We start from the raw sequence: 19,571 nt of genomic DNA, 5'->3' as shown, positions 1-19,571 counted from the left end.
ATATGACTCAGCTTTTGAATAGCCGCTACACAGTGATCAATCTCCGCAAAAGAACATGGGACACAATGAAGGAAGTAGGATCTGAAGTGGGTCAGCTCAGCAAGGATAATAAATGGGAGAAGAGCTCAGTGCCTCGAGGGAAAAGTGTATATTAAGCCAACATTGACTGGACTCACTGAAACTTTCAAGCTTCTTTAAGGTGATGTAGGTTAATATCCTGATTGCTGACACATCTCTCCAAAGCTACCATATTATTAGCTCTGCCAAATAGGTCATATTTTCATCGTCGTTTTGTTTGTTTGCGAGATTATGTCAAAAGTTCTTAACCGATTTTGACAAAATTCTAACAGAAGATAGACCTTAGGCAATGGAAGATTCCATTTAATTTTGGAAGGGGTCCAGGCTCAATTTACTGATTCTGGATCATTTTCACAAATCAAAAAAATCTCTCTCTCATCATTGGTGAAATTTTAAAAAATTATATCTCCATTTGTAATTGACTGATCTTTATGAAATTTGACTCAGTAATGTCGGGTTGGTTCATCAATTACCACACCAAGTTTCATTCCAATCAAATCCGAATCGCACATTTCATTACGATTTTAATGGGGAAATACATTTCCTCCAAGCATTTAAAGTGTGAATGATCATGGTACCATGATCAGGATTACTGGTCCAGATAACTGACAATATCAGGAAAAAAGAAGATTCGGCGCTTGGTGGTTTGCGCTCTCTGAGAGCTCTTGTCTCCTGTATTAAGCGCTTCTTCTTTTTTTTTGTGTATTTTAGGCCAATATCTATTTTTTTAAAAGAGAATAAAGTGTGACGACTTAAATGAATGGATATTTTATTGAAAATGTAAAAGTGGATGGACACTGAGGCTCTGAAAGAAGTGCCCTAAACATGGGCTTCTAGCAGCATGACAATCAGAATAAAAATTATAAAAATAGTTTATTTATTTCAGGGGGAAACTACTTGTGTCACAGAGGCTATATATTACAAATGAAAAGATGAAATACTAAAGAAAAGAAAACATACAGTAAGTAAAATACTGTTAACTAAATAAGAAATGAATAGAAGTGCACACATTACAGTAGAAAAAATAATAATATAGATATATGCAAGAATCAAAGCTGTCAGTTTAAAATAATGGTGATCATCACTGGTCGTACTAGCTTTACTTATTTAAAGCTATGTGGGTGAATTATGATGAATGTTTTACGCTCTGACTTAAGTCATGCTGCAATATTTAGTGTGAAAACATAGCCAGGTGTGAATGCTTTCACTGATTTTTTTATTTATTTGTTTTTTTTTCTTTTCCATTATTTCAGATTTTGGAATGCGACAGTCCTGCTGCTTTGCTGGCAGATGAAAACTCAAGATTCAGAGCCATGGTGGAGGCATCAGAAAACCAAAGCACATAAAGGAGATGCACTGGAGCCGATCTTCGACTGTGATTCCTCAGTATATGCAGTGAAACATGTGAATTGCACACCTACCCCAGCCCTGCCAGGAAGTGACGGCGGCGCATTTAGAAATAGTGAGAACTCAGTAAAACCCTGTTTGTTTATTTTCTGACCAAAGACTAAAAGGACCTGACGGATCAACACGTCAAGTTACAACACACAAAGTACCATGTAACACAATGTGTTTATTGAGTGTGTGTCAGAAAACCACAGGAAAAAAACCAACTGCTGGTAAAAGGAGAGTTTGGACTACAACAGTTGCACTTTATATTCCTCAAGTCTGGTGCTTCCTTGTTTTCTGAAGGAGTCTGACTCCAAATTAGATTTTGCTGTTTTGACTTTTAAGACTTTTTGGGTTTGAATTCAGTGAGTGCTGACTTTTACTATTAGGAAGATAACTTTGTTATTATTGGATGTTTAAGTTTTGGACTTTGCATGTTCATTTGCAATATTTATGTCATATAGTGTATTTAGACCTTTTGTTCATTCCAAGCAAACACTGTGTGAACTATAATGAAAGTGTTTTCTTTATTTCTTAATTTGTTTTTGGTGAGATTTCAATCATTTTAGTCATTTGTTGCAGATTCAAAATGTGCCTAGAGCTATAAACACTTTCAGGCTACATAATAGAGTTAGCCATTCAAGCAGGTACCGCTATTTAAAAGCTAATATTTTCATATACAATGTGCACATTTTAGACTCGTGGTCATTCTGGACATGACGAAAGGATTCAACGAGAATATGTTCTCAATTGCAACAAAGTTGACTGTGAATAACATCTGGATGTGTCTTCAAATGATATTTTCACAAGCTTGTTGAAGATAAATGTCTGCCTTAAGTATGTGCTGAACAATCATGGAGAGTGCAATAATCTGCTATTGCTTTGATACACTTTCAAGATTGCCTTTGTACACTTGAGACTGTAATGTTGATATATATTTTTGTGAATTGAGATTTTTAATATAAAGGATTATTCTTTTTTTTCTTTTTTTAAATAAAGTGATTTTTATAGATCCCTGTGTCCAAAGGTCTGTTTTTTTATATATATGTATTTTGCGCCGCTTCCTGATCTCAGTGACTTCTTTGATCCAACGTTAGTGTTTGTTTTCTTCTGTCCCAATTAGGACACATGGAAGTTGTCAGTAGATGCTTTGATGCTTTCCTTATGAAAGAACTTGTAGGGTAACATCAAAGCAATCACCTCTGAGGAAGACTGACTGTTGACAGTCGAAACATGTCAGCCAGGAGTTCAAATTTCCTGAAAATAAGTTGTCTGAATAAATGAAACGTTAAATGAATTAATTAATTTAAAAAAAGAAGACAAAATAAACTTGCTGGAATTATTATGCCACTTATCTGTTTTTGGTTTTTGTATATTTACAATATTGTTTTTGAATCAATAAAATCAAATAACCACAGTTTTTGTTTTCATTAGGTTTTGAACTGAATATTCAAAGAAATAACTAAACACTGATTCATTTTAAACCTTGAAAATGTGTAAATTTGAATATGCATTTTATTCTTCGGATCTTACTTGGATATCTGCATATGCATGGTTGGTCTCGACTCCCATGAATGTGTGCTTTTTCTATTTCATGATATTAAAGTCAGTCGAGCATCATTTGGTCATTGGACTCAGAATAAGGCAGATATGTGGTACAGTACTTTAGGGGAATTAGTTTAAAATGTAATCAACCTGAAAATACACCCAGACATCTGTTTGTTTTTCACTTGGTTTTCTTTCTTGTCTCTTGCGGTGCTGCACTGCCCCCTCTGACACATCTTCAGAAAAGTTGGATTAATGCACTTTATTTTGGGGATCTGGTGATGGTCGTAAAAATACATTGAATATTGGCTGCTGTGATTAATTGTGACCATCCTGAAAATATGATGACACAATTTATGGTGTCAATCTATAACAGGGGTGTCAAACTCATTTTAGTTCAGGGGTCAAATATAATGTATATTTTGTTCTTCAGGGGCCACAGATTTTAGGTGGGAAAATGAGGAATTACAACAATAATGTCCCCAGGTTTGCACTTTGATGTATAAATGATACATAAAGTATATAAGGTGCCGAAGATATCCAAAACAGATATCAGTCCCTGCAGGATTTTCTCTTATAAATTTGATTTGATCTTATGACAAATTTTTATTTAATTTCAGGAATTTTTGAGAAATAATTTTAGGAAAATTTAGTCTTTTGAACAATTTGAGATTTAAAATGACAGCAGTCATGTGATGAAATAGTGGTAATTGCAATCCTCCAAATATTGTGGAGTTTCATTGAATTAGTGTATTTAGAAGGGCTGAGATATCGACAACTGAATTATATATATATATATATATATATATATATATATATATATATATATATATATATATATATTTTTTTTTTTTTTTTTCTTTTTCTTTTTTTTTTTTCTTTCTTTCTTTTTTACTTTCTCCAGAGGGCCAAATTGGACTATCTCAATGACCAGATTAGGCCCCCAGGCCTTGAGTTTTACATATTTTTTTACAAAAATGTTAAAAATACTATTAGTGAAATCAGCTTTTTTTTTTTTTTTATCTGTTACTAAAAACAGGTACAACTCTAAAAAATAAAAATGAGTTTTCGTGACACAATTGAGAAATATTTATTGTTTTTGTTTAGTTTTTTTCGTGGCTGTTTCACAGTAAAGGTGATGCTCTTATATTGAAGGCGGAGGCTGCGGAGGAAGTGGCTTCGCTTGCCGGAGGAGAGCTTGGCTGTGATGCCGCTGGATGATGGCTGCTTTCGGGATCTTAAGTTACGAACACCGGCCTTTAAAGCGGCCCCGGCTTGGTCCTCCAGACGTTTATCCGCAAGATCCAAAGCAAAAGGAGGTCAGAATTCACATTTCAAAAGTCTTAATGGCTGTAAATAGTGTCTTTGTGCTGTTCAGTGGAGAAGCTGTTGCAGGCAGCTAACAGCGGTTAGCCTGGAGACAGGCCTAGTAATAACAATGAGCTGCGAGTTATCAGATTGGCAGCTAGCTCAGCAGATTAGCAGCAAAATAACCGGTTTGTTTAGGAACTCAGATAGCCTGTGTGCTAGCTAGTGATATTTAGTTTAAAATAACCCGTTTTTTAGCTACATTATGATGAAGCAAAGTGTTGAGCGTTGAGTTTTAAAGGGCTGAATAACCGGTAATGACTTCTTAGCTTAGTGTCACAGGTTGCGTGCATGCATTAAACATACTTTTATTAGCTATCTTGGTTTAGGTTAGGTGTTGGAGAATATCAATATGGTTCATCATCTGACTTTATTGTTTATTTTTGACGACTTTTCACACCAACAATTGTAATTCGTGATACAGAGATCATGTTAATAATGAAGTGTATCACTGTGGTGGTGAAACTACAGCTACAGTCAGATAAACCGTTATTATGAGGCAATACAGAATGTGCAAAATCAACAGTTTTGATTATCTAACAAAAGTAAAGTGCAGAGGTAAGAGTTCCTTTCGTCACAGCTACTAAAAAATAATCGATATATGTAGAAAGGCTTCATATGATGAGGTAAACATAATCTGAATGATTTTGGTAGTTTTTTTTTTTTTTTTTTAACTGTGGTATTAATATTATGTTACAGCCACAATATGAAATGGTTATGATATTGACCTATTTTTTGAGCATTTTTAGTGGCTTTGTGAACACTATAGAACAGAGGGTCAGAGATGACTACAACTCAAAATAATGAATTGAAAAGCCAATAGCAAAAGAATAGAAATATATTAGCAATGTCTGGATACGCTAAACATATCCATAGACTCATTGGCCAGTTTAGGTCACGTGATAGGTGCACCACGTGACTTAAAGCTTAAAGTTCCGTCAGTTTTATTTTAGCTACCCGCTAACCCTTTTATTTTAGAAAATGTCTGGAGGTACGTTAAACGTAGCCATGGCCCCGGGACAATACATTTCCAGAACTTTTCTACATACCTGTGTCACCGCTGCACTCACCGATAACGTGGGTTTTCCTAACGTCATTTTAACATATTTAACATGGCAAATTCCACCTTTAAAAATACATTTCCAACTTAAATAAACATTTTAGTGTTATGGATAGAGTTACAGTTAGGGTGAGGGCTAAAATAAAAGGGTTAGCTAAAAATAAATATCAGATAAGATACTATGACGGAAATTTAAGTCATGTGGTGCACCTATCACATGACCTAAACTGGCCAATGAGGGGCATTGCGTATCCATAGAGTGGCAGTCGATGGATACGTTTAACGTACCCGTAGCCACGGCCTTTATTTTAGCCCTAAACCTATTCCTATTTTTAACCCTGACTCAGGAAATACCCTAAAATGTTTATTTTTTTCGTATATGTATTTTTAAAGGTGGAATTTGCTGTGATAAATATGTTAAAATGAAAAAATATATATGTCAAATGTGGGATTCAAACCCACAACAGTCAGGCGCCTTAGACCAACTGCCCATCCTGACACGGTGAAAACAGGCACATTACGCTTATGTAGAAAAGGTCCGACAACGTACCCATAGTCCTGGTGGCTATGGCTACGTTTAACGTATCTATAGACACTTTTCAAATTTCTTTGAATCGGGATGATGCAATTATACATATTTCATAGAGGTGGTGTACAAAGAGTTTAGGTTTTTGCTAATTTTCAACGTAAAAAGTACACATGCTAAAATGACACCCATACAATAAGCAACAGTCATAGTAAAACATTTACACAGGACACCTAAATACGCACTACAGAACCAGCACTATCATATCCGACAAAAATAAACATTTTAGGGTATTTCCTGGGTTAGGGTTAAGGTTATGTTTAGGGTTAGAGATAGGGCTAAATAAAAGGGTTAGTGGGGTAGCTAAAAATAAATGAGCTAAAATACAACAGACGGAACTTTTAAGTCACGTGTTGCACCTATCATGTGACCTAAACTGGCCAATGAGGGTCACTGCGTATGCATAAAGTGGAAGTCTACGGATAACTTAAATGTAACCTGTTAAACAGACGTCATTTACAAGAGCTCATTGGAGTAATTTGACTAGATTTTATATCATTTATGATCAAAGTCTGAAAAAGTTATTTCAATGGCTTCATTACTGGATCATATAAAAATAGAGAAACATTGCACTAGTTAACATTTGGTTGAAAATTAAGAAAGCAATGTTGTCAACTCAAAACTAGGCCTGGGCAGTATATGGAGATTCAAGAAAATATATCGAGATTTAAATTTTGGCGATATAGATGATTAAAATATCGGCTATAGCAATATATTTTTATTTTGTATTAAAATATTTGATTAAGGAGTCGCCGCTTTCACTACTTCTCAGAACAGCATGAAAAGTGCAGTTAAGATGGTTTCTGATTGTGTTCTAACCCAGACCTTCCCCTAAACAAGCCACACTACAGAACTCACTCACATGTGCTGTCTCTGTTTGTTGATAAATGTGCCTGTGTGGCATTTTACATCAGTAAATTTAACCCAGAATCCATGCATCAGCAATGTTGTTTGTTAGTTTTAAGATTACAGTTCAAATGTACCCAAGTGCTTCAGAGTGGAGTTTGATGATGCATAGGTTTATTCTCCAAACAGTTCACTACAGAATCCTCTTTATTTATAAGTTTACTTAAATGTAAATCTTGACTAATTACTCATTTATGTTAGGATTTCTTTTTCATATAAGGCTTGGAGAACTTGTTTACATTAGTTGATAAATGAATCAGAGTTTGGAACCATTGATGTTTTTGCACTGGTTAGTGTGGCTTAAAACTTATAAATTATATCTGAAGTAATTTCCTGTAATGTTGTACCTGCTCAGCTATATATGTTTTTACTCAATAATGCTTCACCAATGTGATTTAATTAAATTTTTTTACAATGAAAATTATTCATTATGTGTGTTCAGGATGAGCTGACTGCATTAAATGTGAAACAAGGATTTAATAACCAGCCAGCTGTGTCAGGTGACGAACATGGCAGCGCCAAAAATGTCAACTTCAATCCTTCAAAGGTAATGTTGCTGATGCTTCTAAACGTTCTGTTCACTGCGGCACGTGAAGGATCTTTTTGTAGACGCATCAATATCTTTCTCCACATCACAGATCAGCTCAAACTTCAGCAGCATCATTGCAGAGAAGCTGCGTTACAACACGTTTCCAGACACGGGGAAACGCAAACCGCAGGTCAACCAGAAAGATAACTTCTGGCTGGTCACAGCCAGGTCACAGAGCTCCATCAATAACTGGTTCACAGATTTGGCAGGAACAAAGCCGCTCACACAGCTGGCTAAAAAGGTACGCCACTGTACCCAATCTGTGGAGCCTCGATCCTATTTCTGACATGTTTGATTAAAACAAGCTTCTGCTGTGCTTTCAAAGGGCTGCTCTTTGTCCGTAGTGGTTAGCAATGTTAGTTTTCACCTTATGAGTTTGAATCTGGGCCTCACTAGTCTTTTAATGATAATTTGCAATATAACATTGGAGTTTTTTTCATTGTAATAAACATTATTATAGTATTAATAAAGTTTTGTTATTTTGTGTTTAATTTCAGTTTTTATCGCTTCAGTGACTGATTTTTTTTTTTTTAAAGGATTGTGCTGAGATCTCAGCGTTTATCTCCTGACCAAAACGTCCCTTAGACCACGGGTTCTCAACTTTGGGATAATGAGACATTGGGAGGGGGTTGCCAGATGCCTTCAAGAAACTAGGAATATTTTCTGAACAATTTGAACCCATTTTTGCTCATTTTTACCTTTTTTCTGCAGCTACACCAAAATTGCCATATTTTTTACCTATTTTCATCACTTCTTCTTGCCATATTTTTGCTCCTTTTAATGCATTTTTGCTAAATTACTCCCATTTCTGCCACTTCTTCATCAAATTTCAATGCTTTATCTGCACATTTTATTCATTTTCAAGACATTTTCAGCACTAATTAACCCTTTCTATCACTTTTCCCACCAGATGTCTCATATGTTGACCCAGTATTGTCACTTTTAACCTCCTTTCACCATATTTCATGCTTATTTTTGCCAATTCAATTGCATTCACGATTTGTCATGGCCATTATTTGACAGTTTAAACTAATTGTTCCTATATTTTAAATGACATTGTCGAGTTACCCCTCCTCCCCCCATTCCTGCCATTTTTAAGCCAGTATTGACACTTTGAACCATTTTGACCACTCTAATATGCAACTTTTATCCAATTTCTCTGGTTTTTAAAATCCCATTTCACCACCTTGTCTACCATTTTTGGTCTCTTTTAACCAATTTTATTTCTGATTCAAACAATTAAGATGACTATATACTAGGGTGCAAATAATAATAAACTTCCTGTATAACAGTGGATATTATTCAGATAAATAAATAAATGTAGTTATCACAGATTCATAGAACAATTGACCATCATTTTGCTGACTTTATGGATGGACCCCAAAAAACTATCCCCTTTATCCTCCCTTATAGATGGCCCTGTCACATGACTGTTTTTCACTGTTCATATTTGTGTTCAAACACCTTCAGGTACAGAACCACTGGCTTAGACATATTAAATAGACCTTTGTATTCCTTTATGATGGCCCTTTTATTTTTATTTTTGTTGTCTTAGTGATATTGTGAGGGAAGTGCCTCTCTGATGCTGATAATAATTATTGATGACACGTCCTAACAGGTACCGATCTTTAGCAAGAAAGAAGAGGTTTTTGGATATCTGGCCAAGTACTCTGTCCCTGTCATGCGCTCAGCATGGATGATTAAGATGACCTGTGCGTATCACGCTGCTATCACTGAAACGAAAGTCAAGAAGAAACATTTCATCGACCCTTGCATAGGTACGTCTTTCACATATTCAATCATTTGTAAAAAAACGTGTTTTGATCTTTTGTGTAAAAAATGTGTCTCCCCAGAATGGACACAGATCATTACAAAGTACCTTTGGGAGCAGCTGCAGAAGGTGGCAGAGTTTTACAGACAGTTTCCCAGCCAAGGCTGCAGCTCGCCACTCCCCACCACGCCGGCTGATGTGGAGACGGCCATGAAGCAGTGGGAGTACAACGAGAAGCTGGCTATGTTCATGTTTCAGGTCCATTTACATCCCACTGTTATTACAGACTGTAAATGTCAGAGAGCATAGTCAAATCTGAATAGGGTTGCAAACAAGTGCAAGATTTCCGTAAAATTTTCATGGAAACCGAAGCTCTGAAATTTTGGGAGTATTCAAAACTGAAAACTTTTTATGGACTTTTTATTTATTGGAATAATTGTAAATAATAATTTGATATAAATGATGCAAAGATTTATTTTTCCAATCATATTTAACATTACCTTTTGAGGGCCAACTTTAATTTTTTGTTAATTCCCATTAAAAGTTTCAATCTTTGAGAATTCCCAGAATTTTGCCTTACCCTATTTATGTTTGGATATGATCCAGGTATTGAGAACAGCTCAATTTCTGGTTAATTTCAATGAATATTTCTGATAAAAAGGTTTATATTTTGGAATATTCCCAAAATTCCCTCAGAGATTTACCAGAAATTTTCCGCTTAACTCCAAATAAGAAATTGTAAGAAATGTCTTCTTTTCATGTTCAAACAATCGTAAAGATTATGATTTAATTTAGCTTTTATTGGATCGGTTTCCCTCGCAGATGGTTATGTTGGCTAAATATTCTCCTTTTTCGTGTTGTTTCCCCTGTCTCATGAATAAATTCCACTAATGGCTTCATCTATTTGTCATACTGATAATCCTCTTGCTTTTGTGTTCAGGATGGAATGTTAGACAGGCACGAGTTCCTAACTTGGGTCCTGGAGTGTTTCGAGAAAGTCAGACCCGGCGAGGATGAGCTTCTCCGACTCCTCCTGCCTCTTTTACTACAGGTAAAACCAGGGTAGAGTATCATTGTAATCGCGTAATTGGTAGTTAATTACAATTATGACGTAATTATAATTGTATTTGTAATGGAGATATTTTGCTGTTTAATTTAATTGTAATTGAGTTATGGTAATTGACTTTGTAATTGGCATGGCAATTCTATAATAACAAATGTCATTTACAATTTAATTAAATGCAAACCTGTGGAAACATGTTACAGTTCTAAGGTTTACACATACGTAGTTAACAATTATTAAAATAAGCTTCATATTAACTTTTCCCACTACTTTTTCAGTTCTCTTTAGGTCTCCCACAGTCGGAAACACTTTCTCACACACACACGCACGCACGCACACACACACACACACACACACACAACAGCTGGCATATGTTATGACCGGGGTTTACATCTGGTTTAGCCTGCTCTATCTGACTTTTTCTCATCATTTCCATTGGCCGATCCCATTGGCCGTCTCTTTCCAACGCTGCCTGATGGTAATTGACACTGAGTCTCTCCTGTTGTGCTGCAGTACTCAGGGGAATTTGTGCAGTCGGCCTACTTGTCACGGAGACTGGCTTACTTCTGCACACGCCGCCTCAACCTGTTGCTAAGCGATGGCAGCCTGGGCCCCGGCAGTGGGGGGCACCCAGCCCACGGTATACTGACGCAGCAAAGCAACGCCCTGCCCCCAACCCCCACCTCCCAGCCCGCTGGTGGGAACCAGCCGCAAACGCCTTTCACTGATTTCTACATCTGCCCCCAGCACCGACCTCTGGTGTTCGGTCTCAGCTGCATGTTACAGGTGGAAATAAATCACAGTTGTAAAGATGTAAAATCGTCTCTTTCTCTTTTTTTTTTGTTGATGACTCATGCTATTGTTCTTAACTCTTTCCCCTGCTTTTCTTTAGAGCATTGTCCTGTGTTGTCCTAGTGCACTGGTGTGGCATTACTCTTTAACAGACAGTAGAAACAAGACCGGTTCCCCTCTGGACCTCCTTCCCATTGCTCCCTCAAGCCTGCCCATGCCAGGAGGCAATGCTGCATTCACACAGCAGGTCGGGTCAGGTTGTCCTTGTTATATAACTCACTGTGATTGGTTGTTATTTTGTATTAAAGAAGTTGTTGAAATTTAGATTTTCTTTAAATAAAAAATAAAATTAGTAAATTTGGACATTGAAAAATTCCTGATGAGAACCCTGGTATATACACAGCGTAGGGGATTGCTTATGCGAGTGTTGTAGGGGGTCCGGGGGTATTCCCCCTCCCCCCAATTTAGAAATTTATAACCCTCTGAAACACTATTTCCTGCATTTTGAGGGCCACATTTTGTGATGTGAAACAGTTTTTTTTGTCTTTGTTACAGATTGAGACAAATTAGGTATTATTACAATTGTACCGATTAAAAAAAAGAAAAAAAACAGCAGAAAAGCCCCCCTACGCGAGTTGTTACACAGCGTAGGGGCCCCCTACGATCCACTTCACTGGCAAGAACCCTATATACATATATTTTGAATAATCATTAATTTTACTATTATATATATTTATTTATTAATTACTTTTTTCCCTGTCTTTGGTGGCTGGTGAGCTGAATACATTTTTTTTGATAACTATTTGATTCCAGGTTCGCGCCAAATTGCGAGAGATTGAGGAGCAGATTAAAGAGCGAGGCCAGGCTGTGGAGTTTAGGTGGTCCTTTGATAAGTGCCAGGAAACCACAGCAGGTATGGAAACTGGAATTTTTTTTCCCTTTACTTTTGGTTCCGTGATATCAATGGGAGAATAATTTGTCACATTCTTTGCCAGGGTTTACAATTGGGAGAGTTCTCCACACCCTGGAGGTATTGGACAACCACAGCTTTGAAAAGTCTGACTTTAACAACTCCCTTGATTCGTTGTACAACAGAATATTTGGCTCGGGCCAGAGTAAGGATGGGCATGAGGTAACGTTTACAAAAATATTTACTTGCTTCTTATCACACTTTGTAGTTTTCCTATGATTTTGCATGATAAACTCACCATGTGCCATGATGCATGCATCTGTTAGATGTCTCCTGACGACGACGCTGTGGTCACTCTGCTTTGTGAATGGGCCGTGTGCTGTAAGCGCTCAGGTAGACACAGGGCCATGGTGGTGGCCAAGCTGCTGGAGAAGAGACAGGCTGAAATCGAGGCAGAGGTGAGAATAAACCTCATTCCTACATGGCTAGATGATTGTAATTCAGATTACTAATCATGAAATAAAAATATAACTAGAATTAATCATGGAAATGAATAAACAAATGTAACAATAATCATCCCAATCAGAAGATAATCTTCTTTTGTAGAGATGGACGATATTATCGGCACACTGATATTATCAGTTGATATTGAATATAAAATATAATATCGGTTGACATTGGTATCGGTATTGAAAAACATATATATACCAATATTGCACTTTATAAGTATTCTTTTTATGACACACTTTTGGCACTCAATTTCCAAGATTTCTACATTTGGTACACAACTCTCCGGTTACAACTTCTCGAATCTGCTGCTACAGATGCACAAACAACTTTTCTCGCATGAGTTTTTTTTTTTTTTTTGTTAATTTAAATAGGGGACAGTGCAATTTAATAAAACACATGATTAAACATGAGTTAAAAAGCCAGAATTATTTTTCATCTGTAGTCCCCTGGCCATGCTGTTAAAAAAGCAAATAAAACGCCCGTGACAGGCTGCCCCCGGCCGTAAACCGTCCGCCTTCTGCCCCGTTGCCCACAGAATGATTGGCTCTGATGTGCCCATGGGCTGCCTCTAACCCGGTTAAATGTTTCGCGTGATCAAAGCCAGCAAAGGCTCAATCCACGGTGATAATGTCATCAGTTGTAAAATTTGATGACATTTCCGCTACAGGTTGACAACTTTATGAAATAATTAATTAAAGATATCTTTGCAATCCAAACAAATCCGTCGTTGCACACGTTTGAACCAAGCAGCAGCCATGTGGAAAGTCTCAGGTCAATCTGAGCCTGATTCACAGAGATGTTTGAGGAACGAACAGAGATTCCTTACTTTAAAGATAGATTTGTGGAATACTATTAGTGATGGAACACATTAAAAAAACCTAACCTATTATTTCCATGAAGATTTATTTAAATTTAGGTTAGGGGCGAGGGGGTCTATGTATACAACGGTATCGGTTAATATTGGTAATTAGTGTTGAATAATATCGGCAAATTGTATAGTTTTCCATCTTTTACCTAATTTAGGACCTAATTTAGCTTAATTTTCTCCAAACTGTATTACTGGATTAGGCATCAATAATATTTCTGTTTATCTCTTAAGTCCAGATAGACTGTAATCCACTCCAGAAATGCTGAATTAGGTTTGTTGACAGAGGATTTATCCATGTGGCACTCATTAATGTGTCCTGTTGTGTGTTGTTTGCAGAGGTGTGGTGAGTCAGAGGTTGTGGATGAGAAGGGCTCCGTGTCATCAGGTTCCCTCTCGGCTGCAACGCTGCCAGTTTTTCAGGACGTGCTGCTGCAGTTCCTCGACACTCAAGCGCCCACACTCAGTCAGTGGCTTTTTTTTTTTGTTTAAACTCTCAAACTCAGTCTCTATTTATTAATGATTAAACTTTATATTCTGTAGTCTTTGCATAATATTTGATTTGTCTTACATGGTTTGTTCAGATTGAACTTGTATTAAATCATCCTTTTTTTTCCTCCTCACAGCGGAGCCGGGGAACGAAAGCGAGCGTGTGGAGTTCTCTAACTTAGTTCTTCTCTTTTGTGAGCTCATCCGCCACGACGTCTTTTCCCACAACATTTACATGTGCACACTCATCTCACGCGGCGACCTGGCCTCTGACTCCCACCTACCCCGCCCACGTTCCCCCAGCGATGAGCCATCGGATGAATCGGAGCGCAAAGAGCAGGAGGCGGGAAGCGGAATCAAGATGGAGGCAAGTTAGAGGCATGGTTTAAAATAAAGATGGCAGGCAAAGCACAAAAATAACCCTTTGGGTTTTTTTCCAACAGGATACGGGTCTGTCTGAGTCGATGGAAATTGATCACAACTCCAGTGCAAACTTTGATGAGGTGAGCTCTTAGATGTAATTACTGTCTGATTTTGTCCTCCTGCTCAAAGTTCCTACTACCTACACCTTGTTTTGCATGCAGATGTTCTCTCCTCCAATGCACTGTGAGTCCAAAGGGAGTCCGTCCCCTGAGAAAGCTGCACCAGAGCAGGACAGCAAGGCTGGCTGTAAGGACAAGGGCATGGACCCAGCCTTTCCTCAGCTGTACGAGCAGCCACGGCACATTCAGTATGCAACACATTTCCCCATTCCTCAGGTGAGAACATCACACCAAACCTATTAGTACGCATTTGGGGCCGTATTCTCCCGTCTGGACTTAAGCGCTTGTTTTACATGCCTATCTCCTGCGCGTATTCTGCGGTCCAGGTTCCTGTCACGCCCACTGCGCAGAAGGTGTCCTGAAGCCAAGAAGGCTTATTGGGTCATGATGTCATTTCTTGGGGGGCTGTCTACAAATCACGGAACATGGAGTTTCCCCTATGCTTGTAAATATACCGGTAATTGAAATCCATGAAAACAATAAAGCCCACTTTTAATTTGAAAGGCATTTATTGAAAAACAATGTAAGTGGTTTGATAAGATTATTGCAGTGAGTATATTTCTGTTCGAGTATTTCACCTTCCCAGGACGCTGAACTTATTCTAGGTTCAGAAGCACGTGAGAGGAAAAGAACTTAAGCAGATGGGAGAATGCGTGTTAAGCCAGATTTGAATGGGAGCACCCATAATTCAGGGCAGCTCCACCCAGAGTGTGTAACTGCATGAAGATACGCAGTGACTGATTAAGTACAGGGTGAGAATAGGTTGATTTCAAGTGACGACACATTGCTGCATCGCAAGAGCGCAAAATTGAGATGGAGGGCAGGAAGTGAAGTAGCTTAAGAATCTGCTGTCTGAAATAATCAAAATGCCCATGTTTTGTGTAGTTTACTGTTGCTTCAATCGTTCTAACCGAGAAAAGGAAAATAGATAGGGATGTAACGATTCACTCAACTCCCGATACGATTCGATTCACGATATTGGGTTCACGATACGATTCTCTCACGATTTATTTTACAAAATGAGACTGTAGACAAATCATGATTGAAAAATATTCCTTTATTTTTTGGGGGGGGAAAAAAACTAGAAAATACTGTACTATTTTCCTTTTATTTTTCATTGTCAAAAGAATCCCTTGATAAACTGTTCAAAATAATGCAATTTAACTAAAAATAAATCTTGAATTAAATAAATAAAGGAATAATACAAATGAAGAAGAAGCTTATTAATTTAAATTCTGGTTCTATAATAAACAATGCAAAACTGCATAATAGTTATTTTTCTTTTTAAAAGTGCAACTGAAAATGTATTTTGTGCCTTAACAATTGGATTACAGATATTCTTTCGGCGCTAAAGGGGTAATGAATCATTTATTAACATATTTAAGAGTAGAAGGCGGCCAGAAAGAAAGTATTAGCAGACTCCGCCCGCCGCCTACACTTCTGGATAGCGCCCTCTGCTGGTTAAACAAAGTACTGCGATTAAATTTTCAGAAGATCGATATCAATCGTGATGCCTATGAATCGATTTTTAAATGCCTTACGATTAATCGTTACATCCCTAAAAATAGATTTTATAGAGTACCGAAGATTGTCGTTTACCAAAGTGAGAAATGTAAAAAGCTCACAGAACATTGCTGTAAAAAGTGGATATTCAAGCGACAACTCCCCCGTCCTTCACTATCTGTAGAGCTGAGACAGCAGCCCCTCCCTCCCTCCCACTACAGTGAGATGGCTGCAGCAGGAGGCTTCCTCAACTTATCGGTATAAAATTACAGCAGTTAACTGAATAAGCTTTCATTCTGAGTGAACTCATTTGTAAGTTGTCCATTTAAACCATAAAAGCGGAGCGCACATACGGTCGGAGAAGTGATCAGCCCTCTCTCTCCTCTGTCACCGGCTCCCCACACACACACACACACACACACACACACACACACACACACACAGAGTTCACTGGTCATCACGTCACTGGAGTGATGGAGTGACTAAAAAGCACCACTATGTTCAAGCGACTCATCAGCGATTGAAATGACTTCAGTTGTGTTCGGTGTGAACGCACCTTCGGGCTAATGATGTCGTTGAGATGTTTTGCATGTTTGTTTACATTATAGCCGTTAGCTAGCTGCTAGCATCTTAACACATAAAATAATATAAGAACAAACACTCACCCTGGCGAAGACCAAACTATAATCATCGCGGAGCCCTTTGGTACAGAGGTTGTGGACCCACCCGCTCACAAAAAAAATGATATTCCTTCATACTTTTACAGGCTTTCATCTGATGTTTGGTGTAGTAGGACGTCTGAAGGTTCAGAAAGTTTATGATATCAACAGCCTCGATGGTCGGCAAACCTTTAGATTTTGTTGAAAACTCAATCATCTTCATGCGATATGGGTCACGCCCAACATATTTAATTGATTATATCTTTGTCTTTAAACTAGATCTAAATCAGAACAATACGGACTATCTGCAACGGTTTCCTCCATAGGCATATTTTCCATTTTTACTTCCTGCCCTCCATCTCCCCTTTGCGCGTCATCATAATCACGTGACTAAAACCCAGCTATAGCACACAGCCAGAAATGGCGCCGCTGTGTTTTTTCTGACTTAGGCTCACAGGAGAATAGAGCCCTTAGTGATTAAGAATTTCATCGTGGGTGTTTTTCAGTAAAGTAACTAAAGCTGCTTTACTGTTATGACTTTAGAAAATACATTTTCTCTCAGATAATTATGGTCTGCTAGGTTTATTTTGGTGCGTTCCTTTTTTGCCAATTTTGAGAGAATTGAATGCCACTTTACAAAAATGACTACAAATTTATTGTGTCTTAGATCATTGGTAATTAGTTCTGTGCACAGGAGTAGATATATATATATATTATAACAACTCACAATGGCTTTAATCGCTTGATAAAATCTATAAATGATGAGCTATCTTCGATCTCTAAATGGTTTCAACTCAATAAATTAATAACATACATAAATCCAACTTCATGATCTTTTTCTTTAATGGATCTGAAATTTTGCAAGTGATAACCACAATATTAGTTGACAAAAGACTTAATTGGTCAAATCACATTGACTTCGTTTGCAAAAGAACTGTGAAAGATGACTGGTATATTACGACTTTAATTACTTCCTCTCCTCATTTAACTTTATACTACAGCTTTTTATTTCCTTATCTAAATTTTTGTAATATGGTCTGGGCAGCCTCATATCCCACCCATCTCAATAAATTATGTATTATTCAGTAAAGGGTTTTAAGATTAATTTCACATTCAAACAAATTTGCTCTGTCAGCTCCAGTTAGTTTTATTCCCTCCTTACACCTTTAATGTTGTTTCTTCTTTAATGTGTGCTAAATTATTAAATAAAAAGAGTTCAAATAGAGGACCTGGGTTGTTGAGGATTTACAAAAAAGTTGCAGGTACAACTTTGAAAACTTACGCTGACTAAATCCAGGTATGTAGTACAATGTGATCTTACTTTAAGCTCTGCTCAGGCTCACGTCAAATTCATTTCTGCATGCATTTGCTGCTCCAATTATTGTATGCATCCTGTTAATAATCACTGTTGGCTTTCAGGAGGAGAGTGCCAGTCATGAGTGCAATCAGCGCCTGGTCGTGCTCTACGGCGTCGGCAAACTCCGAGACGAGGCCCGACACGCCATCAAGAAGATTACCAAAGACATCTTGAAGATGCTCAACCGGAAAAGCACAGCAGAGACAGGTGAACAATTGATAGATATTGGCTGAATTCCCCACATATCCAGATTGTCAAGTTCTTCTTCCTCCTTTCTGATTACTTTTCACAAATTACTTTTCCTGCTTTTAAAACTATCTTTTTGTTTTTATATTTGCTGTAGCATTATTAAGCAATACTCGCTTGATTTGGACGGTTATAGTTACTCTAGGTGTTATTATCTAATTGATATTTCTGATCTTTGAAAACTTTCTCTTTTTATTTCAATCTCTTGCCCTTCTGTAAAAATCCTGGTTTTCTGTCCCTCCTTTAATCACCCTTCAAGACGTGCATCGCTCAGTCTTCTTCACACCCAATTTCTATGCTAATAGCTTTCAGCTGCTCACAGACACTTTATCTCTGGTACATGTGACCTTATTAAGGTGATTTAAGGCATCCGGGGTTGTATTTGTGGAGGTTGGGCTGTTTTGCAGCACGTTCTTGCCATCTTGCGATGACCTTCAGCTAACAGCTGTGTCTGAATCACTTTGCCCCGACTTTAAAGAGCCTTCATCGCCGTGTCTTTAGCATCACAGACTAATGGAGGCAGAAAATAAGATGCCACACCATGGATTTAACTGGATTCTTTTGGCTGACCTGCTCAGCAGACTGGAAAATGATCCTGTGACTTGTCATGCGTCGTTGCTTCTACACTTATTGTTTCCTGTTTCTCTGTTCCACACACAGGGGGAGAGGAAGGGCAGAAGAGGAAGAGGAGCAAGCCTGAAGCATTTCCCACTGCAGAGGATATCTTCTCCAAATTCCAACATCTCTCCCATTTTGACCAGCACCAGGTCACCTCCCAGGTCAGAGCGGGATGCCAATTCTGTCAGTTTTCTCTGTCCTTGGTGTTAGGCTTTGACTGTTTAGAGGTCTTCCAAATTCTTTATAATTAGAATGGCAGTAGAACTCTGAAACTATTCATTTGGGTGTGTAAAACTAATTCAATTTATCTCATTTTTCCTGAAGAATGCCACAGGCCAATTTCAACCTCATACATAATGTCAGGAGCCTCACATTAGAGCAAAGAGCTCTGTCGGTAATAAAACGAGTGCAAGCAGTGATGACTCCAAATAATTGAAAATGGATAAAATCTCAATTTTCCACAGCATTGTCTCAGAACAAAAGCTAATTGTAAGTTATTTTAGTGCATAAGCTCATCATAAATTAGAGCAGTGATTGTATCCAGCATGAAGTCCCAAAGATCCACTCATCTACTTATCATAGTCCAGGATTGGGGTCAATTACATTTTAAAATTACAATTCTGCCTTCAATTATCCAAGTTCAATTACAACTCAATTACAATTAGGTTGACCTTTGTTTTTTCCAGTTACAATTATATTATTATTTTTCCCCTGAAAGTCAGTTA

General features: G+C 37.7%; 2 protein-coding genes across 4 annotated transcripts in view; both read left to right on the top strand.

Moving 5' to 3' along the window:
* wu:fb13g09 (multidrug resistance-associated protein 5) overlaps positions 1 to 2,427 on the top strand; it is a 34,767-nt gene extending 32,340 nt beyond the window's left edge. For both annotated transcript variants that reach the window (XM_028459388.1, XM_028459389.1), the window contains one exon: positions 1,332 to 2,427. In XM_028459388.1, coding sequence (XP_028315189.1) covers positions 1,332 to 1,424 — 93 coding nt within the window. In that variant the 3' untranslated portion in view covers positions 1,425 to 2,427. The remainder of the gene's footprint in view (positions 1 to 1,331) is intronic.
* Positions 2,428 to 4,190: 1,763 nt separating this feature from the next.
* med12 (mediator complex subunit 12) overlaps positions 4,191 to 19,571 on the top strand; it is a 37,251-nt gene continuing 21,870 nt past the window's right edge. For both annotated transcript variants that reach the window (XM_028458752.1, XM_028458751.1), the window contains exons 1-17: positions 4,191 to 4,331; positions 7,375 to 7,479; positions 7,571 to 7,762; positions 9,140 to 9,299; positions 9,375 to 9,550; positions 10,233 to 10,343; positions 10,869 to 11,141; positions 11,248 to 11,394; positions 11,961 to 12,060; positions 12,143 to 12,279; positions 12,384 to 12,515; positions 13,772 to 13,898; positions 14,059 to 14,288; positions 14,365 to 14,424; positions 14,506 to 14,679; positions 18,045 to 18,189; positions 18,889 to 19,007. In XM_028458752.1, the coding sequence (XP_028314553.1) occupies positions 4,230 to 4,331; positions 7,375 to 7,479; positions 7,571 to 7,762; positions 9,140 to 9,299; positions 9,375 to 9,550; positions 10,233 to 10,343; positions 10,869 to 11,141; positions 11,248 to 11,394; positions 11,961 to 12,060; positions 12,143 to 12,279; positions 12,384 to 12,515; positions 13,772 to 13,898; positions 14,059 to 14,288; positions 14,365 to 14,424; positions 14,506 to 14,679; positions 18,045 to 18,189; positions 18,889 to 19,007 (2,490 nt within the window). In that variant the 5' untranslated portion in view covers positions 4,191 to 4,229. The remainder of the gene's footprint in view (positions 4,332 to 7,374; positions 7,480 to 7,570; positions 7,763 to 9,139; positions 9,300 to 9,374; positions 9,551 to 10,232; positions 10,344 to 10,868; positions 11,142 to 11,247; positions 11,395 to 11,960; positions 12,061 to 12,142; positions 12,280 to 12,383; positions 12,516 to 13,771; positions 13,899 to 14,058; positions 14,289 to 14,364; positions 14,425 to 14,505; positions 14,680 to 18,044; positions 18,190 to 18,888; positions 19,008 to 19,571) is intronic.

Source organism: Gouania willdenowi, chromosome 10, assembly GCF_900634775.1.
Source record: "Gouania willdenowi chromosome 10, fGouWil2.1, whole genome shotgun sequence".
NCBI classification, from domain to species: Eukaryota; Metazoa; Chordata; class Actinopteri; order Blenniiformes; family Gobiesocidae; genus Gouania; species Gouania willdenowi.
Note: the sequence above shows the minus strand (reverse complement) of the source record. Positions and strands in the feature narration are given on the sequence as shown.